Here is a 24,699-nt window from a genome sequence, read left to right as displayed (position 1 = left end):
CTTCTATAATCCGCGAGCTTGTATTTTAACACTGGAACCAAGAGAGATAGATTTCAGTGTGTTGCTTAAATGTATCTCGGGAGGATCGATGATCGAGGAAAAAGAGGGCACTTGTGAAATTGATTGTGTCTATAGGATAAAAAAATGTTGTAAGAGCTCTCGAAAAATTCTATGGAAAATTGAAGTAAATTTCTTTGTAAGAACAATCGAAACCGGTCATTTTGACTGATTGGTAAATGTAGAGTTAAAGAAACTACTATCGGATAGAAGTTACGAACTCGAGACACTTCTCCTGACACTGTGGTCGACAGTTTTACGGAGCAGACTTTCTTCGTAGGTGAGTTTTTTTTTTACTCCTCTGATCTTGAAACTAACGTCGAGAAATTTGTAAATTATTGCCCGAACGTTTACAAAAATCGATTTAAGAGCAAACAGAAGGATCGACTCGACGATTCACCGAGTTCCTACACGTATGTACATACAGTCGCGTACCTGACCGCGCGAAACTGTACAATTGAACGTTATTTTCGATCGCGATCGAATCGAGATCGGACCTCGGCCTATCACCTGCGATTCGAAAAATACTATTTCGTACGTACGGGGAATATTGGAATATTCGTAACGTTAATCACGAATCGAAGCTTCGAAAAAGGAGAGATGACCTTTGGAACTTTATTAATAGATCAAGCGATTTCGATAGAAGATAAGGAGTACATATTCGGTGAAAGCTGGGGATGGATATTAATGAGACAGAAGTCGCCAAGGAACCAGACACGACTGCGCAATGTGTAAGCCGGAGATAAAGCGATGATTAATTTCTGCTGAAAATCGTGAACGTTCGGCCCGATAACGCGAAACCATCGTAATCTACGCCGAGGCAAATTATCAACGTTCGATGGCAAATGTATACAGGGTGTCCCGCTAGGTGACCGATCAACGTTCTCAACGCGCGCGCCGATTAATCTCGAACCGAGTACGTCGTGTACACCGACGAGCTGATTTCGTTCGTCGTCGAGATGATATCGCGACGGTATGCGCCAGGGGACTGATCGAACTCTATTGGCCGTTCAAGGTCACTCCCCCACCACTACCACCACCGATCGCGTCAGACGCTACTCTCACTTTTGTACCGTGCCAGATAGTTTCTCCGTTCATGAGAGAGAAAGACGAACTCGACGTAAAAATATCGTATCGCAACCACGGGCACGCGAAACGTGTGCGCACCTGTCTTGCGCATCACGAGTCTGGAATGGACTGTCTCGCTGATGGACGCGTTTCGTGCATCCGAAATGTCGAAACTATACTCCGCCGCCAGGTGTACGGTAGTTTCCCGCTAATTGCATACGAATCTTCGTTGCGTTGTACTCTAAAGGGATAATCATTTGGCAACGAGCGAAGTCGGGAGTTTCGAGCAAAAATGGATCGTTGTTGAACGTGGTTCCTTCTTATCGGATCGATTCCCTCGTTAATTGCAAGAGTTTTCAGCCCCGTTTTCGTGCAACTGTCGTGTCGCTGTCGTATCGCGAAGCTACGAACGAAGTAACCGATCAAAGAGGAACGATTGGAGTTGGAATCCTCGGTGACCTTGAACAGCCGTTTTATTTTCTTCAGACGTTACGCATTCACGAGAACTACCTGCGACGCTTGTCTCCTTTCTACATTTCGACCGATCCGTTCCAACCGTGCGCGATATCTATATTTTCGAACGAACTGTATCTATATTGTACAGGTTTCACAATACCGATATCACCAACGATATCAAACCCGCGCAATCCCTCGTCGCTCTACGTTTCGAACGATCGATCGTAACGAGTACGATGACGCTCGCCGATGTGAATTTGTCAATTTTACCAAAACGAGATCGTCAATTTCAACTCCCCTCCAAAAAAAATCTGTACAATAAAAATTACAGAACAACCCTCTCAAGTAACCCTCACACCCAAAGTTTAACCGTCTAAAGAACGAACATTTAACGTACAAGACAATTTTCCATTAAAAATGACCAATTCTGACAAAAGATCTCGTCGATTATCCAACGGGGCGTTCTATACACGTCTACACGTTACTATCGAGTAACTCGAAACCACCGTTGGTGTATTAAATAGTAAAACACCGAGCACCGAGTGGCAACTTGTGCAAGCAACAACGTTTCGAAAAACGTACGCGGAATATTTTCGCCATGAGACCGACAGAGAAGTTTCCGTCGTCTGCGGGGAGTGGATAGAGGGGATGGTGTGTGTACGTAGAGAGGAGGAGGGGGCAAACTCCCTTATTTAACCCGCTATAAATAATAGTTCACTTTCACGTTCAACGCGCGGCAACTGCCATTTAATTAAGCTACGCGCGGGTCCAGTCGTCGTGTCTGTTTCTGCGCACGCGCGTGCGCATGTGTACACGTTTCCACGTACGTACGGTCCGTCTGTCCGACCGATCGGCCAATTACGCGGGACACCGAGAGAAAAGTGCCGCGCGACGACGATTTTAACCGACACCGTTTTTTTTTTCCCTCGATATTAGATCCGCGGGACGGAGTGGGGGGCGAGCGACGCGCGCGCATCGCGCAGCAGCAACAAACACGCGACACGACCGGAGGAGCGATCCGCTCCAGAAAGCGGACAACATTTGCATGCGTGGCTTCCAGCGCTCGCGAGGCATTTTTTCAAACTGGTCTCTCTCTCTTACGCAACCTTGACACACGCTCCCGCGGACACCGGACGGCGAGGATCCGCGAACCGTTGTAAAACGATTGTTGCGGAGAAATAACCGAAAGAAGTAGAGAGAAAAAATAAAAGAGAAAAAGAACACGGTGGAAATCGCGAGGGTTCGTTCACGAGCGAGAAATTAATTTTCCCGAGCGGATAAAGAGGAATTAATCGACGACTCGGGACGCTTTCGACCACTCGACACTTGTATCGCTTATCGGTTATGCAAATACCGCATCGATGCATTATTTTTACAGCCACGCCGCTGTATCGAAAGACAGTCAATCTTGTCACCTTGTCAATCTTCGTTGCGAAAAAAAAGAAAAGAAATTTTACTTGTTCCGTATTAATTGTAACCCGTGCGTCAATGGTGGTGGTAGTAGTGATGGTAGGGGTGAGAAGAAATTAACTAGAGACCTACGTATGCGCTTGCTTCGAGAAATGTTCCGTACGGTTCCGTGGTCCCAACGATGGAGCCAATTGTTCGTACTTCGGAAAACCGGAAGAAGTTTTCTGTTTCTCGTCGAGCGACTCTCCGGGAAAATAATGGCTCGCTGGCCTGTGACCGCCTTTTAATTAAGCCACGATAGCCGGAAACGGTTAGACCGCTGTGAGCTCGCTTCATCGGGTTGAAGGAACTGCGCGAGACATTTTCGGTAGAGATATCCGAGCACTCGAGATTCGAGGTGAATTGATTGTATCGAGGCGAAACGAACACTCGCAATTAAAACCGAACCGAAGCTCTTTATCTGGCTCGGTGCTCGACTATTGTAACGACGTTTCGAGCAACGTCACTGTTAGAGCAAGTTTCACGAACAAGAACGAACGAGACCCGACGAATGATTCGCATACTCGAGTCAATTGATCGTACATCCGTCGTTCACGATGGAAACGCGATGAACTTGACCGGGTTTTTTTCTTTTTCTTTTTTTTTTTTGGCGCTTGAAAATATTATTCGGCCGTAAACGAACAGGGATGAAACGAATCCCTGAAAATGTATCAAATACGTGGTTCAATTTCTAGATAATCTATTAGCAAAAGATAAAGTACTCCGAACGCTCCATTCGATCGATAGAGAGACACTCTCGAAGTACGTTCGTTGGAGTATACGAACGGAATACTCGTTAGAATATTCAAATTGTTTAATTAATTGGAAAAGATCAAAATACTCCCGAGCTTGTCTCCGGCGTACGAATTATCGATTCGGTAAGGTTACGTAATCATTTCGGTATACAAGAGTAAATGTAATATAAATACCGCGCGTGTCAACGATCGAGCAATAATTGGTAAAATGAAACGAACAATTAGCGAAACGGATCGATTCGAAGAGTCCGTTGGTCCTGACACAATGATCGTTGAAAGACTCGATGGAACTGTAGAAGTTCTCCAGACAGGGCAGAATATTTCGAAAAGAATTTCCGTCAATTTCGCTAGATTCTCTTCTTCGTATTAATTAGCTCAAATTAGTGTACAATTTGTACACTAGATGTTATCGGACTCGAAAGTATAAATTCGCCCCCGTCCGTATCATCGGAATGGATTCTCCCCTGAAAATTACCACGATCCATAGATCCTGGTATTTTCTTTTTTTTATTCCAAGAAAAAAATTTCGAAACGGTGACTACTTTTTTCTTCTCTTCCAAGAAAAGAATTTCGACACGGTGACTATTTTTTTCTTCTCTTGGAAGAAAAGAATTTCGACACGGTGACTATTTTCTTTTCCTTCCTAGAAAAGAATTTCGACACAGTGACTATTTTTTTCTTTTTCGTGCATTCGAATCGACACGGAAGTTCTCAAGAAATACTTAACAAACATCTCGCTCCTAGACGAGCGCGCGATTCGTCAACGAAACCCTGCATCTCGTTTCGTTCTTGTTTCGCTACTTGCGCAGCTTTTATAACAGCCGCGTGGGTGTATCCGCGCGCGACTAAAAAAGAAAGGGAAATTCACACCCCGTTGCGGCAAAGGTTGTCAGCGAGGCTCACGAAGGTCGAAATAAACGCATCGCGTATAAGTTCGTGACAATGACGTTACACGTACCGTGGAACGCCCCTGCATTGACGTAAATCCAAGGTTAATACGGGACGTCTCGAATCGAACGCCTACAGGTAACCGACGTAGGCAGAACCTACAACTTAACGACGCCCTCCTCCGCACCGGCGCGACGTCGCGCATCCACCTGTTTCGCATCGCTTTCAAAACGCGTGGATTGATACGCGACGGGAATAAGAGAGAGAAAGATAAAGAGAAAAAGAGAGAGACAGAGAGAGAAGATTGGCTACTTTTCACGATACGACGTTCGAGCAACGACGAAAGTGGGCTGGCTTCGTTCGGTGAATATTATAATAATACCGACGAAATCACTCGATACGAGCTGTTGGAGCTCGTATAAGAAATATTGTTCGAATGTAAAGGTTATTTTTAGCGTTTCCTGGCGTCTCCGACGTCTCTCGGTTTTATTTTCTGGGGCACAAATAAACAGGGGCTCCGTTCGCCGTTCTCACCCTCGTACGGTATCACGGGTAGAAAGGGTCGGGTCGATATCTCGGTTATTATCGATTCTATGGAAAATTTATATGGAACAAAAAAGTTTCTAAATTTAATCAACGACAACTTTCGTTACGTAGGTTTCTCGCGCGAAATCGACGATAAACGATTTATCGTTGATCGTATTGTAGGTACGCGTGCCGGGGGGAACTTTCTTTCCAATTTCGTCGCTTTTTCACCGCGACGCGCAACATTGGACCGCGTTTTATTTATATATACGCGCGGAGTTTATAAACTTATTTCTCCGAGGTGGAGCACCGAGTTCGACGCGATAACAAAATTGCGATTAAACATCGGCTCGAGTTTGTTTACTTTTAGTTATCGAACGAAGTAATGTATTCGGTTCTTTCTTTTCTTTTTTTTTTCTTTTTTTTTTGAAACGAAATACGATTATCGACCGAGGCTTTTCAGACTTTTACAGGGTATCCGTTTTCCAGTTTCGAATCCAAGTTCGCGTTCTACGAGGGCACACACTGTATCGGAGTGGTTATTTCGAGTCCACTTTCGTAACATTTATCCGGCTCGTTTTTAACTTACTTTCGTCCGGTAACGTTACGATTTTTCGAACTGTGTATTATAAATTAATAACGAGCGCTTTGCTCCAACGAGAACCCAAACTCAAGGATCGATACGTAACATTTTCCGCCGGTATTGACCACTTTCACGCTGTTATTAATACACCCCGATACTCGAATTACTAGTTTGAAAAAATACTGTCTGCTTACTACGTGATATTATTTAAAATAATAAATCATAAATCACACGTTTCCTAGAGGTGTTATTAATAGGTTGTTCAATAAGATTTGTCGTTCGATAAAAACTTATCGAGCAATCTGGTACTATACCGTACGATAAATTTTGTACCAGCAACCTGGTACGGTATCGTTCAATAAATTTTATCAAAACTTATCGAACAACCCAGTATATACTATTTCTGATATTTCGTTCGTTTGAAAATTCCCCCGTTACTCGTACTTCTCGAAAACAATCGTAGGACAATATTTCGGAACAATACCATTGTAAATGTTACAAAACCGTCTATGCATGGTTCCTGCTATTACATTAATTGCGTAAGAATATCGTAAAAAAACGTTGCAGCGTAACAGAGAGAGAGAGACTTCAATAAAGACCTCAGAATCGCAGAGCCATGATCCAGATCCCGAAGAATGAATTGCAGTTCTTAAAACCGGTCTCTTTATAGCTGTTTCTGAAACCGATTATTGTCCTCTCCTCAAGGTTTCCTGAATATATTTTCATATTTCTGAATAAGCCGTATTCTCAAATACGCTGTCCTTTGTAAAAAAAAAAACTATCGTTACGCCGTTGCATTACAAACGATTGCTTCTTTTTTTTTTTCATTGTTTTAATAAGGACACAAAAACGACCGTGAATTCGTCCTCTGGCCCGGGACCAATTCGTCGTATGTGATCGTACGGTATTTGAGACGTTTAATATTTTTAAACGTCTCGATAAAGTTATTCGCGTGTATATTAGGTTGTTCGGAAAGTCGTTTCGTTTTTTTTTCTTTCGTGAAAATGAAACGATTCTTTTAGAGTGTGTAAACGATTTATTGAATTGTATACTCCCAATTTTGGAAAACGAAATTACTTTACGAACAACCCGATACTTGAATTGTTTCAGAGAATAGGATAATTCAGCGCGAGGCGTAAATATTAAAATCGAAAGAAGAACGAGAAATTATTCAAAATTCTCGGAAGAAGGAAGAGTACTTATACCGCGTACAGCATGCCGAAGGAGATCTCTTTGTGTCGTTCGCGACCGACGAAGGGAAATTTTAATACAAATGACGTTTTCGTTTATTTCGTCACGGGCGCTCGTAACGTTTCGGACGAGAGCGTATTTTTACAGGAACGCGGGAAATATTAACATTCTTTGTCGGGAAATAAATTCTTTTTTCGTTGGGAGTAGGATGAAAAATTAAAGACGCGGTTGAACGCGAAGTGTACGATCGATAACTCAACGCTTTGAAAAGAACGAAGATTATTTACTCGGTAGGTTGGAGAAATTTTTTCGAAGAATTATTAATCAAACTTGCAAGAGATTCGGGAACGCTCGTGGAAAACAATGGACAAATCGCTCAACACTTTGGAAAGAAAAGAAAGATTGTGCCGAAATAATCTTCGCGCGTTGCGAATAATAAATATTTTAATTTCGGCATACGAAGAAATAGCACCGAACCGACCGAGAACGCGATCTAGAAATTGAAAGTTGGCAAGTATCCAACGAGTTATGAAAAAAGTCACTTGCGATCGGAAAAGTAGTGAAAACGATCGAAGAATATCCGAAAGCGTGATTCAATCGAAAAGAACAAGTGTTTGTACTTAATAAAAGCGAAGGAAGATTTCAACGGACTCGAAAACAATTATGTAACGGTATATTTTTGAAACCTCGTTAAGGTATTTAATCACGATTAACGATTTGTGCAACGTAATCGTAAAATGAGCAATCGTGACGCAAATATTTTTTAACGGTAAATAGATCAATTAACGCGGAAAATTTCAGGCCACGCGGTTGTCAACGACGGTACGTCCCATTGCTTTGTAAATGAAACTTGGATAGGTGTAAAGAGCGTGGTATTTCATTACGCCTGCGCTTCGATTCCAAACCTGTGTAGTAGAGTCTTGACCCGGCAAGTTGCCGAGTGCCGCTTACTCGGTATATACTACAGTTTAGATGTTCTCAATCGCGTGACCTCTCGACAATTTCGTTTGTGGATCGCTTTCGGCGCGATCGACCTTCGGCGAAACTTCGGTTATCCGTCGTGAACGTAACGTAACGAAGCCTCGGTAACACCTTCCGCGGGATCGTTGTTCCACGCTTATTGACAACGACACGATTCGAGACTTCGTTCCCGTATACGAAGCGTAACGGCACAGATATACGACCGATGCCGCGAGATACCATCGATCTCGGCGTAAACAGAATATCACTTACACGTAATAATACGCACGGCGAAATAGAGAGGGCGATAAGAAACGTTTCGCGAGAAGGTTGACGACCGGCGCGCGGCAGCACCTACGCCAGGAGCCGCGAACGAAAGCCAGAGCCACAAGTAGAGTAAATGACTCACCACGTGAACGCTGGAGAGACCGATCGGGTCGCTTTGCTTCTTATCCGTCTTCTTTGCTTGCCGTTTCGCCTTGCTCTCGAGGAAACGTTGCTTCAACACGAGGGTGTCCTGTATGTTCTGCTCGCAGAGACCGTTGAAGCTCTGATCGAATCTCGGTATACAATCGGTCTGTCTGCGCCGATAACTCTCGATCCTACGTCTCAGACGATCGACGACCGCTTGCCTCTTGGGGGTGAGTACCTCACCCATACCAGGTGCTTGACCCATTTGTTGCTGCAGCTGCAGCTGTTGACCGGTTACGTTTAACTGGCCGGTCGCGTTCAGATCGTGAATCCCGGCCGATTGGCCGATAACGTTGCTATTGTTATTGGTGGTGTTAGGAGCCTGGCCCACGCAGACCGAGATCTGGCCAGGCACGGTGCCGGGGGGGCCTTGCGGGGGCTGGCGGGGCAGGAGCCCCCCGGCCTCCATACAGCCCCCTAAATCCACCGCAGGGTAAGCCAGCTCAGTGAGAACCTCTGCTACCGAAGCGCCTGACGCGCGCTACTGCTACTGCTGCGACCTCGTCTCCCGCCGCTGCCCTCGAGCCGAGCATCCTCTGCCACCCTGCCAATGCGACGATCCTCAACTTCCGGTCAAGACGCATTTGGAATATGTCGTTGTCGTTCGCGCGTCTGGCCTGTTGCACTCGTTCGTTCGCTTCCTCGGCTGTCGTCGCCGAATAATTATACACTGGAACGAGTCGGTGCTCCGCGTCGATCGGTCCTCGATCGGTACTTTCGTTCAATCCGTTCAGTATGTACAGTACTTTCGCGCACAACACAACACAATCGCGTACGATATCCCGTTGATCGAATCAAGGGAATCAGTTCGCGGGTGTTCTTTCTCCCTCTCTCTCTCTCGGTGACTTTCGTTCGAGATGGATATCAATCGCGAGAACGAACGACGCGCCGAGAGACTGTAAACAAAGTTCGTCACCCTTTCCACGCGCTTAGACACGCACCAATGCCGTGTTTAGACACTGTTTTCTCTGTCCGGTTGTTGACATCGCGACGTATCGCCGATAGATACTGTTCCTCGCGTTTTATTCCCGATGCCACGTGACTGAACGGTATACCGTGAAGTCCGTGTCGCTCCAACGCGACCAGTCACCGCCAGTTCAGCCTCCACGCGAACGCGCTTCGCACGAGATTGCCACGATATTTTCCGTGTCCGTAACGTGTACACAATGCACTAACTAAGTCCCCGTTGTCCGCGTTCCATCGCCCCGTTGACAGTGTAACAATGTCCGCGGGTCGAGCGATAGCATTTGTCTTCCGGGTAAAGAGATTTTCGAACTGTCACTCTCGACGAGACGCGCGCGAAGATTCGACGGTAGGACGGAACGTTCACCGCGCGCGACTAAGTTCAGGGCCTGGAAACTCCGTGTATACAAGAGGCGGCCAAATTGCCGCGCCATCTGACGGTGATCTCGACCACTAGCCGGAATTGGCGCCATATATGAAACCCGTACCGCCTTCTATTCCCTCGAACGCGATTACGAAATATATTACGATCGAGGAATTCGATAAAAAGTTCTCCCTCGGTTTCAATGTTTCCCGATTTTCGTTAGAAACCCATCATCGGGAGGATATTTTATCGAATCGATACGTACAAAATATTTCTCTTTGATCGAACAATGTGACTTACTGTTTCGATTTAATAAAGTAGAAATTTTTTGGATCGAACGCTTTCCGAATTTCATTTTTTACGATTCTCTTCGGTCCAACATCGATTATCGATACCTTATCCTCGACTTTGTATACTCGAACGAACGTTGAATACTCACACTGATGTAACTCTCAACGAACGTCAAACTAAAATTGAAACTTTGGAAAAAACGACACGTTCACTTAACCTACTGATTTAACCTACACGAATCTAACCAGAACAACGAAAATATAAAATTGTCGCCCGTTTTATAAATATTGTTAAATATCGTTCCATTTTTTTAATCCGATACTTCGATAAACGAAGCAACCAAAAGTTTAAGCTGTAAAACAACAGATCGCGATCTTCTCGTAAATAAAAACACCCTTCGACTGTCAGTACTGCGATTGCCCCAATGTGGGGTCCCAAATGTGTCTCGGATGCCCTCTTTAGTTACGAAAGTCTAACTAAAACTTCTCAATAAGAGCCTGTCGCTACGTTCTCCCTCGCACTCTCCCTATTTGTATCTTTATCCCCCTTCCTGCTTCTCGCTCGCTATTATCGCGTTGTTGCTGGAGGGACGGGAAACGAGACGATAGTGGGAGTGCGCGTCAAACCTTTCGCGGCTTAATAATATCGGCTCTACCTCATAGATCGGGCACACGCTTTACCAACGGAAGGCTTTCTTGTGCGTAGAGACGGCGGCGTACGACCGTCCTGCCGACCGTGAAGGAAGGTACACGGCATACACGGAAAGCAGCAGCGCACGCGGCGCGCGCTGAATCCCTCGATTTGCCCAGTGCGTCGTCGAGTGCGCGTTGAACGTCACAACAGGTAGTTGAGCGAGGGCAGCGTGCTCCCGGCTTGTCTGTAAAAAGAAAGTAAAAGACCGAGGGAGGAAGCGAGAGGTCAACAGACGGCACGAGTGTACCGAAGCGAGAGAGGGAGCGACGGTAGAAGGGGAAACGGTGGGAGAAGCACAAGAAAGACGGGTGAGCGGAATATGCTAGAAGGGGAGAAAGATGGGATAGTAACAGGGAGGGGTTTCAGTGTTTGGCCGGATACCTCTGCACCGTGCTTTTGCACAACTGCCCGTGCCACGGAGCTTCGAATCTAACATGCACGAGACGGGTTACTCACGCGTCCCCTCGCTATTCCTCTTTCTCTCTCCTGAACTCACGTATTTCTGAGTTCCCCTTCTCTGGCGCGTTCGCAATCTCTAGCACAGGGACGCGTTTCCGCAGTCTGGCGTTGAATCTTTTTTAAAATTCATATTCAAACCTTCGAGAATCAATCTTATAGCGTGATACTGGAAGAACATGTTTTTTTCATATTCTCGCATTTCTACGAATGAAATTTTTCTTTACGCGATACATTTCACGTATGTATATAGAGTCATTTAAATTTTAAATAAACTATCTTTGTAACGATATTTTGCACGCATACGGTACGATTATAATGCGTAAATGTGTTCGTTAATGATTAGTTTGAACAAGTAAATTTTCTATTACGAATTTCTTTTTATCATTGTATGTTTCGTTAGAAAATGTCATTAAAATCATATATACGATTGAAAGATCGAGACTGATAGTTTAAATAGGAAAGAATTAAAAATTTAATTACGTTAATACAAGGATGAACGTACTTTTTCTTTAGCATAATCAAAAAATAAGTTGGAATACATTAATATTCATCGATTCACTAATCGGTAGAAAATGAATTAAGGGATCTACGTATTCAAGTAAGAGAATGTATTATATCATACAATTGGTAAAAAATAACTGTAGAGAATAATACAGGAGCATTCTAGCAAAAGGATTGCAAACTATGCAATGCGTCACCGGCTAACTGCGTACCAGTTGTAAGTGTAGCCATCTTTACTCAATCTACTGTAACTAAAAATTGCGCTGCAGTCGATGAAGCTCCGAATTATTTCGCACTATTATACCGACTAATTTCAATAATATAACGGTACGTATGTCATTATAACAATTTAATACTTCAAATTTATGTGCACTGTATGCAATATGTTATAATGTAGTAACATTTAATCTCGCACAGTATCATGTAGTTCTAATAAACATAACCTACAAATGTAATCAGTGATTGCAGTGACACGTGAAATTAGATTTAATGTAAATAATCATCTATAAGAATATTAAATATTATTTTCTTTCCTCAAAGGATTGAATAAATATTGTTATGAAAAAGAGGTTTAAATTATATCGCTTATTATTTTTTATTTTAACAGATATAAAGGATGGATCAGAGTATTGCAAAGGGTACTCGGTTTCCCTTCATACCAGGAACAAAACCTTCGATAAAAAATTCACAACTGTTGATTTCAACCGGAATTCCTTCCTTAGATCATTTAATAGGTTTGAAAAATTTGTTTTATTTCACTAAAATTAAAAAAAAATATTTTCGTAGTATTACTGTACTTGAATTTAACAATTTTAGGTGGTGGATTACCTATTGGATCTCTATTTGTTGTTGGTATGTATAGAATCTCTTAAAATTGTATAGAAAATTTTTTATTCACAAGAATTATACCGTATATGAACACTAAATTTTCCCTTTTTCAGAGGAAGATCTATTTGGTACATTTACACGTGTTATCTTAAGTTACTTTATGGCAGAAGGTGTGGGCACGGCTCAACCATTGTTCATAGGATCCAAAGATGTTGAACCATCACAGTTGGTATCAGAAATGCCAGCTGTTATAACAGATATTGAATCAGTTGGTCAACCTCAACATTTAGATGAACAAATGAAAATTGTTTGGGGTACCAAAATTTAAAAAAAATTGATTCTTCTCCGACTGGAGGGCAAGTTTTTGGTATCTCTTATGATCTTACAAAGACAATGGAAAAAGAAATGATTGAAAAAGCTGACATAACACAGTGGTACGATGTTAGTTGTCCCACAAATGATTCTGTATTTAAAAATTCGTCTTATTCGAAAATATTAAAATGCATTCAAGAAACCTTGAATCAAGGACAATACTCAGTTTTGAAAACGCCTTCAAAAAGACAAGTTTTAAGAATTGCAATACATTCTTTACGATCGAGATCATGGTCCAGTGATTCTCAGGATACTTCGTGCTAAGATTTATTAAAGTTTTTACATTTGTTTAGAGCACTGTTAAGAGACTCTTACGCAGTTGCGCTAATAACAGTACGTGTGGAACTTTTAGAGAATTCTGTTGTACAACGAATTGAACACTTATTGGATATTGCGATTAAGTTGGAATCATATATAAGGTTTAAAAGAAAAAATAATCCACTGTTTGGGGACCACCCTGGCACGTTACACCTTAAAAAGTTACCTGCCTTGAACACAATAGCGCCACATAATCCACACTCGCGAGATCTTGTATTCAAAGCAGGTCACAAAAAAGTGGTCATTGAGGTGAATAAGTCTAATAAACGTCTTAATTTTTATTTTGGTAGACTATACGCAATTTCTTGCACTTTGTTTCAGGTTTCAGATTTACCACCCGAATTTGTTGGTACAACTCAAAGAGAATAAGATGAAACAGCACGATCGAATAAAATGAGTCAGTCATATTATTGTTTCTTAGATTTTTAAAAATATTTAATGGTTAATATTAATTAATTCGTACTGTAAAATACAGCCATCTTCGACGTACAGAAATATTTAATACGAAACTGTATACATAATAAAAACATGAAAGTGTATACGAAATTAAATTCTTAATAACTAATAATACTGTATATACCGTATAGGTATATGTAAGTATCGCTTGCGCTATTTTAACTGGAAATGCATACTACGGCACGTGAATTAATGCAGACAGGAGGAGATAGGCTCCACGAACACTAACAATGATACGCATAACACATTTATGCATTCTGTAGTACGATATTACGATCAGAATTTTACTACAATCGTTGGAACACGTTGCGGTATGAAACATATTTTACAACTAATAAATAATATGACAATTTTTTTCCTGTAAACTAAATATTAGAATAATGATACTTATATGAAAAAAAAATATATAACAATTTATGTTTTTTTTAAAATTTGATCATTTACATTCCCCTTAATTATGTTAAGAATTCAAATTAGGAACTTTATGAAGATTATCCGCCTAGGGAAACGAAAAGGACTATTTTAGTATTTTTCGTATGTATACTTTTATTTAGGATTCTCGATTAATTATCATTCACAAGTATCCGTGTAATGTTTCAGAACGCTGGACGATTGCGTGTTTAAATCGAAGATGAAGTTTATTCGTCCGTAATGTTCGCTCTTATGACTCGTGCTCCCCCATCGTGATATTTGACTAGCACGAATCATATCTGTAACAATCGCGTACGTATGTACGTGCATATGGACATTTCATCCCCTCCAATTTTTTTGTTCAGTGCCTTTCTATTTCCTTCCGATTCCATCCATTCGGTCGCGCATGAGGGCACGCAACGCAAGCGTATGTTTTTTTAGAAAATGTCATTATATCCGATTGAAAAATCGAGACTGATAGTTTAAACAGGAAAGAATTAAAAATTTAATTACGTTAATACAAGGATGAACGTACTTTTTCTTTATCATAATCAAAAAATAAGTTGGAATACATTAATATTCATCGATTCACTAATCGGTAGAAAATGAATTAAGGGATCTACGTATTCAAGTAAGAGAATGTATTATATCATACAATTGGTAAAAAATAACTGTAGAGAATAATACAGGAGCATTCTAGCAAAAGGATTGCAAACTATGCAATGCGTCACCTGCTAACTGCGTACCAGTTGTAAGTGTAGCCATCTGTACTCAATCTACTATAACTAAAAATTGCGCTGCAGTCGATGAAGTTCCGAATTATTTCGCACTATTATACCGACTAATTTCAATAATATAACGATACGTATGTCATTATAACAATTTAATACTTCAAATTTATGTACACTGTATGCAATATGTTATAATGTAGTAACATTTAATCTCGCACAGTATCATGTAGTTCTAATAAACATAACCTACAAATGTAATCAGTGATTGCAGTGACACGTGAAATTAGATTTAATGTAAATAATCATCTGTTTTGAGGAATATTTACATACATGTAATTATAATTGATACTTTATTGGAATTCTATATGCATAAAATTAATTTTTATATTATAAGAATATTAAATATTATTTTCTTTCCTCAAAGGATTGAATAAATATTGTTATGAAAAAGAGGTTTAAATTATATCGCTTATTATTTTTTATTTTAACAACAGATATAAAGGATGGATCAGAGTATTGCAAAGGGTACTCGGTTTCCCTTCATACCAGGAACAAAACCTTCGATAAAAAATTCACAACTGTTGATTTCAACCGGAATTCCTTCCTTAGATCATTTAATAGGTTTGAAAAATTTGTTTTATTTCACTAAAATTAAAAAAAAATATTTTCGTAGTATTACTGTACTTGAATTTAACAATTTTAGGTGGTGGATTACCTATTGGATCTCTATTTGTTGTTGGTATGTATAGAATCTCTTAAAATTGTATAGAAAATTTTTTATTCACAAGAATTATACCGTATATGAACACTAAATTTTCCCTTTTTCAGAGGAAGATCTATTTGGTACATTTGCAAATGTTATCTTAAGGTACTTTATGGCAGAAGGTGTGGGCACGGCTCAACCATTGTTCATAGGATCCAAAGATGTTGAACCATCACAGTTGGTATCAGAAATGCCAGCTGTTATGACAGATATTGAATCAGTTGGTCAACCTCAACATTTAGATGAACAAATGAAAATTGCTTGGAGGTACCAAAATTTAAAAAAAATTGATTCTTCTCCGACTGGAGGGCAAGTTTTTGGTAACTCTTATGATCTTACAAAGACAATGGAAAAAGAAGTGATTGAAAAAGCTGACATAACACAGTGGTACGATGTTAGTTGTCCCACAAATGATTCTGTATTTAAAAATTCGTCTTATTCGAAAATATTAAAATGCATTCAAGAAACCTTGAATCAAGGACAATACTCAGTTTTGAAAACGCCTTCAAAAAGACAAGTTTTAAGAATTGCAATACATTCTTTAGGATCGAGATCATGGTTCAGTGATTCTCAGGATACTTCACGCCAAGATTTATTAAAGTTTTTATATTTGTTTAGAGCACTGTTAAGATACTCTTACGCAGTTGCGCTAATAACAGTACGTGTGGAAAGTTTAGAGAATTCTGTTGTACAACGAGTTGAACACTTATCGGATATTGCGATTAGGTTGGAATCATTTATAGGCTCTGAAAGAAAAAGTAATCCACTGTTTAAGGACTACCATGGCATGTTACACCTTAAAAAGTTACCTGCCTTGAACACAATAGCGCCACATAATCCATACTCGCGAGATCTTGTATTCAAACTAGGTCGCAAAAAATTGATCATTGAGGTGAATAAGTCTAATAAACGTCTTAATTTTTATTTTGGTAGACTATACGTAATTTTTTGCACTTTGTTTCAGGTTTTACATTTACCACCCGAATTTGTTGATACAACTCAAAGAGAACAAGATGAAACAGCACGATCGAATAAAATGAGTCAGTCGTATTATAGTTTCTTAGATTTTTAAAAATATTTAATGGTTAATATTAATTAATTCGTACTGTAAAATACAGTCATCTTCGACGTACAGAAATATTTAATACGGAACTGTATACATAATAAAAACATGAAAGTGTATACGAAATTAAATTCTTAATAACTAATAATACATATATCGTATAGGTATATGTAAGTATCGCTTGCGCTATTTTAACTGGAAATGCATACTACGGCGCGTGAATTAATGCAGACAGGAGGAGATAGGCTCCACGAACACTCACAATGATACGCATAACACATTTACGCATTCTGTAGTATGATATTACGATCAGAATTTTACTACAATCGTTGGAACACGTTGCGGTATGAAACATATTTTACAACTAATAAATAATATGACAATTTTTTTCCTGTAAACTAAATATTAGAATAATGATACTTATATGAAAAAAAAATATATAACAATTTATGTTTTTTTTTAAATTTGATCATTTACATTCCCCTTAATTATGTTAAGAATTCAAATTAGGAACTTTATGAAGATTATCCGCCTAGGGAAACCAAAAGGACTATTTTAGTATTTTTCGTATGTATACTTTTATTTAGGATTCTCGATTAATTATCATTCACAAGTATCCGTGTAATGTTTCAGAACGCTGAACGATTGCGTGTTTAAATCGAAGATGAAGTTTATTCGTCCGTAATGTTCGCTCTTATGACTCGTGCTCCCCCATCGTGATATTTGACTAGCACGAATCATATCTGTAACAATCGCGTACGTATGTACGTGCATATGGACATTTCATCCCCTCCAATTTTTTTGTTCAGTGCCTTTCTATTTCCTTCCGGTTCCATCCGGTCGGTCGCGCATGAGGGCACGCAACGCAAGCGCACCTACAGATGCCAGTATTCGTACAGCACTGTGAAACCCATCTATCACGCGCGTGGTTTTTAGTCCTTCGGTTAACGCGAGCAAGTACGCTTCGGGAATTGGGGTAAATATAAGTGTACGGGAGTTGGAGGAAAAAAAAGTTCGAATAAATTTCACTTGACGCGTTAACCATCACGTTTCTCGCGACGATTAATGGAGTGTCATCGCGAAGGATCGACGCGACGAACTGTCATCGGTGTCCTGTTATCGCGCGCATTTACAAAAAGAACGAATTAAAGACTCGATGTAATTAAGCACCGGATACACTCGAAAATGGAAACGAAAAAGATGGGCATACCACGAATCTTCGTGTGCTGCTCGAATATCATTTTTCTGGTGAGTCACGGATGTAAAAACATGATCAAAAAAGTACAAAATTTAAACGTTGCCTCCACCCCCGATCTACAGTAACTTTCAAACGTTACGATAGGAACCGGAAGACGGTATAACGTTATACAATCCTTATTGAAACTTAAATCAAAAAAATGTTTTTCTCGTACACGACGCGATTTATAAATCCGCCTAACAAATTATTACGTTCGTTTACAGATTTCACATTTATTACGTTCACTTCTACGTTTTCAGATTCTGTGCGAACGTCATTGAAACATCGTCACGGACAGATTTTCTTTCGTAAATTAAATACGAGAAACGGAGAGAAATTGAAGCGCAATTGAACACTTTCGGAAACTTATGATTCGGGAACTTGAACGTAACGCGAGCCAATGTGTGAAGATTGTTGTCTAATATGTTCCAGTAGATAAGTGCGGTTGCTACGTCGACGATTTTCGAAAGTGTTGAATTCCTTTTGAACCGTCCTATATCGTAAGCACGGCACTACTCGATGCACGAGTTATCGTCAAAAATGATCATCTTCGTTTCTAGATATCGGGTTTCGCGTTGATGTCGTTAGGCGCGCTGTTATTGGCCGACGACGAACGCATTCTATTGTCACGTTTGCTGGGACCAGGTGACGCACACCCCGAGCAACCACTCTTCTACTATTTGGCATTTGCCGTGGTCGGTTTGGGATTTCTAATCACGCTCACGGGTCTGCTGGGATGCTGGGCGACTTGTCTCTATAATCGATGCGCTACAGTTTCTGTAAGGCACTTTCTTTTTACTATAGATCGTAATTACGCGGTAATTATAGTACCTAGATCTATCCTTTATTTCTGCGGTCTCGTTAAGTCGCAACGTGCAAATCGTTCGCTAGATGACTCGCAGCGATTGCTCTGTTCCAAGACGCAACGATATTTAAGTAAATGTATTCTTCCATGCGATTGTGTCCTCCGATTGTGTACAATAGGTAAATTATTTATTTTCTTAATAATTGGACAAACTCTTTGGTACAACACAAGCATATGTAAATTAATTTATTGTACAGAGTATGAATTTTCGAAAACAAGAGACCAAGATTTAGAATTCATATTTGATTCAATTCATATTTATTCGAATATATAAATTTAGATGTATGAGTTTCAATTTTTCAAATTTGTACACTAGTAAGTTTCTGCGCGGTGATACGCCTTGAAGACTGGTCATAGTTCATTAATAGTTTGGTAACCGTATTGGCTGTATTTTTTTTTCTATATAATTCAGCGCAATGAGAAGATATCATTTTTATTGGTATAGTAGAAAAGATATTTAGCGTTAAAGTTTTGGAGGGCTCTTTATCTTCTATAGTACAAGACCACTTTGTTGAACGTGTTCGTGGGGTAGCTGTTATAGTACGTACTGGACAGGTGTTCTTTTCCATGCGTCATTTCGGTTCCCATTGAGTCCCCAACGTTTAACTTCCTTTATCGTACAATTTTTTCCCGATATACCTTATAATCTACACTTAAACCACAGTAGGTTTCACCAACGTATGAATTACATTTTTTTAATAAATATATAAATACAATTTGTATACTTATCGATGGAAATTAATAAATGTATAAATATAATTTACGTACTTATCGAGAAAAATTACTAAGTATATGAATATATTTTATATACGTGTCGATGGAAATTGATAAGTATGTAACTACAATTTATATAAAATTTATTAGTATGTAAGTACAATTTATATACTTATCGATAAGAAGCGATCGGTAGATAAAGTTCGTAAAATCGTTCGAAGCTTAATCGCGATAGGAATGATTCTTAGAGTAAGTTCGGACGGTTTGGCGAACAAGAGAGTGTAACGAAATTAACATGGCGGATTCACGCGCGTTTATAGTTCTTATAGACACGAACGTTTCGCGTTGCCCGTGCACCACAGTGCGGTGCACCTTGTTCGTGTCGTAAATGCGCGTTTTAATCGGGTGGAAGTCAAGGTCTACACGATCTGCGAGCTTCTTCGTCAGACCCTGACGATGAGTTTGCTCGACGGACCCGACTGAAACCAGATTTCCCGCTTTTGCCGGAGTACGGTTACGCGTCGCTGCCCGGAAACGGATCTACATAAGTCCAGGCACGCGTGCCCACGGAAGGAGGGCGAGCCCGTGTATCATTTAAAAACAGCAATTATTCAGGAGTCGCTTATTAGGCGAACGCGTGCACCGCTCGTGAACGCGTCCCACTCGGCACGTGTTCAACGTTTGTAAACCCGATGTAAAATTCAGTTCCACGGCCACTTTGTATGGCCAATTAGTTGTAAATCTTTCAATGCAAGTATTTATTAGTAACAGTCTGTTTACAGGTTACAGGTATCGTGGTTAACCGTTCGAATGCTAACGAACGAAATATCGGTCTGGTGTGTCAGAAATTACCTATTATCTAGCAAGCAATACGGGTGATTACTGTAGTTTCGAAATAGTACGGTATCTTGTTTTTTTCTTCTTCTTATTTCTCTTGTTCGGTATCCAACGCTTGCTCAACGTCAGTTTTCAACTATTTGTACGAGTTGATTGGAAATTTTGCGGCGACGCCTATGGAGGGGTTACATCCACGGAACGCGAGAAGCATAAAATGGCGTAGGTGGATAAAGCTCGTCTTACAGACTTTGTTTTTCGATTTGCGACGGATCGAAGAATATTTGTAACGTTGAACTCGTTGTCGCTGAATAATTCGAATAGTTTCAATTTTATCGAGTATCTGTTTTCGCAGATTGTAGTTTAATAGATTGTTCAATAAGTTTTATCGAACGACCAAACTTATCAAACAACCTAGTGTATTAATTTTTACAAAGTTAACAGTACTCGCGAATTTACGTGGTTCGTGTTTGGATTTTCTGTGCAATTGGTACTTGAGAAGTACCTCGTTTTTCCTCTCACAATTTAACAATTGTCATTTTACAAAGACAGAGTGCAATTTGAGATCCCTTGTACCCAACCTGAACCTGGAATCGGTCTCAGAAGTATTTTAGTTTATACTTTGTCGTTCTGTTTTCAGTACTTCATCACAATAATTCTACTGCTGATCGGTGAATGTACCGTTTGTGTTCTGGTCGTATTTTGGCCGCACATTTTGGGTATCGATGTCAGACCAGCGCGATTGATACGGGCCTTGCAACGTAGCTACGCTGTGCCTGGCAGAGAACAATTCACAGCAGCCCTTGATCTTGCACAAACCACGGTACGTTTACATCGACTCGAAACCAGACCAAATAACACCAATACAAAAAGCACGATCGCAATGACATTAACATGTCTCACGTGCAGCTTCGATGTTAAAATTTGAATGTTTATCGAGCTGACTATCGCGTTACTTTAATTTCAAATAATTTCGCCCAATAGAATCTTTTCCACAATTTAACAATATTTTACCGATTTGATTTTCCGCCGGAGAATCTTAACAAAAATGCCGGATATTTGTTCAAAATTGATCCTACATCCCAAGATAACGAAAACAATTAATACACGTTAGATAACATTCCATCTTCCGTTCAGAAATCATTTTCAAAAGGACACTAAATTTCCTTCCATGTTTTGGTTAATTTTTCACCAAGTTCTGTTCCGGTATTAATATTGCCCACTTTAGCTCAATAGTTGTGCAACAATTTTTTACAGCGTTCATAACGGAACAGCTTCCAAACTGTGGGAGTGTATTCGTACATTTAGAGTTCTTTAACCTTCGCGATACCAGCGATTCAAACGACCACGGGAGAGACCACGCCTATGCCCAAAACGGACCCAGAATATGGCAGAATATGATCAAAAATATTTCGAACAAAAATTCCATTGTTTCATCGCGCCTTCCTTAATTTCCAAGGAAAGTTGTGCTAACGGTACAATTGACCAACGTGAGCGTCTATCTGGGTCCGAAAAGGCCCGGGCGTGGTACGAGGAGGGTCAGAATGCAAGGTCAGAGCGATGGTCGTCTGGCGATGAAAACAAGGCCCGATTGACTCGATCGAGAGAGGAGTGGCCTCGTGTTTTCTCTAAATGCGCGATCCCGATCGAAACCTATCGTAGAAAGCAATTACGCGCGCACCCCTCTGGCGAACGAATACCGCAAATTGCATCGACCTTTTCAGTTTGTTTGCTGCGGCATAAACGGAAGCAGCAATTACGGCACCTCCTGGTGGCGGTTGCAGGAAATAGGACGAAGAGAATTAGTGGTGCCTCTCAGTTGCTGCGCCCTGAACAACGCAAACGAGACAGATTCCTTCCTGAATCCCGAACCTGCCAATCTTACTCTCTGCCAGGCTTTGAACCCCGCCGAACACCAATACGCACGGCACACCATGGTACGTATAGCAACGAGGCAGCGATTGAACGAACGAAAAGAGGACCGGACGTAAACATTGGTGACACGTGACCGAGGCTGGCGACGCGTCGAACTCTCGAGTGACACCTGTCGCGGATCGTCACACGAGTCCATTGTACGAAATAGTCGATTGGGAACGGTACATCGACTGGTCGTCCTTTACCCTGCCCTTTTTTTTTGTCGATGATGTCGAAAGGATTCGAGTCGAGACGCGCGTATAATTATTTGAAAAAATTTCTATTCAAGTTCGTATTTGTACTCGTATTCGTGTTCGTTGTATTTTTGGACTCCATCGTGCGGTACAATCGAAACGTCAACGAAACGATAGATTTTAATCGGCATAGAAACTCGGAGAGTCGAACTATTAACCTTATGAAAGCAGACGAAGGTTTAAAGTAATTAACCTTGTAAAATATTTTTGAATACGATCAACAATGCCCTACTTTGCATCAACGTCTCTTCGATACAATGCATCGCATCTTTTCCACGGGGAGCAACTTTTTGTCAAATTATTTGGGATCGTTTCAGCGTCCAACTACTGCTACTCTAATTTCGTTTGCGCGCCCAATGCTGCGTTCGATTATTACCTATTCAAAATGTATGTACACAACGTGTCGTATTACCTAATAACGTGTTACGTTATATATTATGTTACATTCATAACAACGTTTCAAATACGAATTGTACTCGTTCTGTGGCGGTGTCTCGAACAACGTATTTATCGCCGAACGCGATACAAATACGCGAGCGATTCTGTTACACGACTGTTAGTGGCCTGTGCGCTTTGTTTTCAATGTTGCGATAACACTGCCGTTTCAACGGTTGTTAAATCGACGGGAACAGGGAAAGCGAGCGTCGATACCCTTTGTGTCGCGCGTACACGCTCAATAATGACCCGCATGCAAACATCACCGCCTAAGGGGAATCCACTTGAATGCGGGTTGCGTAAAAGCGCGACGAGTGTATCGTTCAATCGGTATCGCATCTGGAAACGAGAGCGTCGCGTAGACGGCCGTGTGTAGTTTGTTGGAGAAAAAAAAGAAAAAAAGAAAAAAAAAACACACACATCGTAGCGAAGTTGGCGTCGCATTGTTAGGAGAGTTTCCTTATCTTTTATGCGCGACAGGTATTAAATTTCACGCGTCCGCGCAGAAATTGAATACAGATTGAAATGTCATCGCGCGACGCCGACGCTGTCCGCGAATATGATGACATTATCATATACGTAGAAGCGTCGAATTGTAACGCCGGTTACGAGGTGTTACGCGAGCCGATTCCTTTTATAATTTATAAATGAACGCGTTCCGAGAAGTAGGTTGGGTGGAAAATAAAGTCGAGTACTGAAGTTGCGGGCCGAAGGTACGGTTATTGGTACATTAAAGAGGAAAGACGAAGATGGGCAAAGGTATGGAGGACGTTCCAAGATCGCTTGCGTTTCCTTCAAAACGAGAGAATACGAGAGAGAGAAGTGGATGGATGGACGCGTTGATTGTATTCGAAGGTTTATAGTTATTGTTTCTCGAATGCACAGATCATTGAGGGGACAAGGACGACATTGAGTTCGATATCGAGTATTAAGTTATTAAGAAACACGTGCAAAATTACACTTTCCCCTTTGTAGACACACTGTATCGCATAATATCGTACGGTATTGCTTTCACAGGGTTGCCTGGAGATGCTCGAGAAATGGACGCAAGATCAAGCACTGATAATGCTCACGGTCGGACTGGCCGTGATTTTCGTGGAAGTGGGCGCGCTTCTGAGCACGTTCTTCGTCTGCTCCAAAAGTAATAAGAGAACGAAATCTCAGACCTCGACGTTCACGTCCACGCAGACCCTGAGTCCTTTCAACGAGAGCGATCACGATTTCGGTGAGAAGTTTTCGTTATTTATTTTCCAAGTCTACTTCCTTTCATCGCCTTCGTTCGTTTCCCAAACGATGTCGTTGCATTGTTTCTAGGTATGGGGATCGAGAATCGGATGCACGTGGCCGGAACGACGTTCGGTGCTAAATCATGAAGGTGGCTAGAGGGCAGTGAGGGTAAACCGTCAACAGACGTGAAGGACCCGGACACAAAAACCGTGTCCAATCTATCTAGGCTTAACGATGTATCGAGATTCGGGCGAAGTATAATCGAGGAATGGAAGAATCCGCCGAAATTCTGCGACAATGTGCTGCGAAGCGATCAATTGTACGAGGAACGCGCGATCGACGTCCCGAACTATTCTCCTCCTCAACAGAACTATCTCAAGAAAAGCAACGACTCCGTCAAGGCACGCCGCGACAAGAAAAACCCTGGAAATACACGACCGCAGAGCAGCGGTACCGTCAGGAGTATCCCTATTAAACACTATCAGGCATCCATAGCCCACAACATCGGTACGCTTAGACGATCCGTGGCGCCTCAATTGCAATTCGAATCTTCGATCTCCGAGCCCGAGAAGGTTCTCCAAGGCTCAAAGTACAAAGTAAATC

At 41.1% G+C, this 24,699-nt stretch overlaps 3 protein-coding genes across 7 annotated transcripts in view; 2 read left to right on the top strand and 1 right to left on the bottom strand.

Moving 5' to 3' along the window:
- The window catches only part of Mam (neurogenic protein mastermind), a 380,463-nt gene extending 370,722 nt beyond the window's left edge, over positions 1–9,741 (bottom strand). For 2 of the 3 annotated variants that reach the window (XM_076323064.1, XM_076323065.1), the window contains exon 1: positions 8,342–9,741. In XM_076323064.1, the coding sequence (XP_076179179.1) occupies positions 8,342–8,812 (471 nt within the window). In that variant the 5' untranslated portion in view covers positions 8,813–9,741. The remainder of the gene's footprint in view (positions 1–8,341) is intronic. The other variant, XM_076323066.1, reaches the window with a different exon arrangement.
- Positions 9,742–11,846: 2,105 nt separating this feature from the next.
- On the top strand, positions 11,847–17,074 carry Elp4 (Elongator complex protein 4). The gene is given in 18 exon segments (XM_076322881.1): positions 11,847–12,001; positions 12,282–12,408; positions 12,491–12,526; positions 12,616–12,813; positions 12,816–13,441; positions 13,514–13,589; positions 13,668–13,728; positions 13,780–13,785; positions 13,847–14,008; positions 14,249–14,296; positions 14,347–14,486; positions 14,662–14,690; positions 14,737–14,810; positions 15,290–15,411; positions 15,494–15,529; positions 15,619–16,445; positions 16,518–16,593; positions 16,781–17,074. Coding segments are annotated over 17 exon segments (2,697 nt in total). The 5' UTR covers positions 11,847–12,001; positions 12,282–12,290; the 3' UTR covers positions 16,843–17,074.
- Positions 17,075–17,179: 105 nt separating this feature from the next.
- Positions 17,180–24,381, top strand: LOC143152651 (CD151 antigen). 3 transcript variants are annotated; one of them, XM_076323007.1, is made up of 6 exons: positions 17,180–17,380; positions 18,114–18,632; positions 20,907–21,089; positions 21,991–22,203; positions 23,887–24,094; positions 24,184–24,381. In XM_076323007.1, the coding sequence occupies exons 2-6, from the start codon at positions 18,432–18,434 to the stop codon at positions 24,240–24,242; spliced, it is 864 nt and encodes a 287-aa protein (XP_076179122.1). In that variant the 5' UTR covers positions 17,180–17,380; positions 18,114–18,431; the 3' UTR covers positions 24,243–24,381. The 3 variants fall into 3 exon arrangements, with proteins under 3 accessions (XP_076179122.1, XP_076179120.1, XP_076179121.1); XM_076323005.1 differs by having other exon boundaries at positions 17,180–17,864; positions 18,414–18,632; XM_076323006.1 differs by having other exon boundaries at positions 17,180–17,864.
- Positions 24,382–24,699: the final 318 nt, after the last annotated feature.

This window comes from Ptiloglossa arizonensis, chromosome 11 (assembly GCF_051014685.1).
Source record: "Ptiloglossa arizonensis isolate GNS036 chromosome 11, iyPtiAriz1_principal, whole genome shotgun sequence".
NCBI classification, from domain to species: Eukaryota; Metazoa; Arthropoda; class Insecta; order Hymenoptera; family Colletidae; genus Ptiloglossa; species Ptiloglossa arizonensis.
Note: the sequence above shows the minus strand (reverse complement) of the source record. Positions and strands in the feature narration are given on the sequence as shown.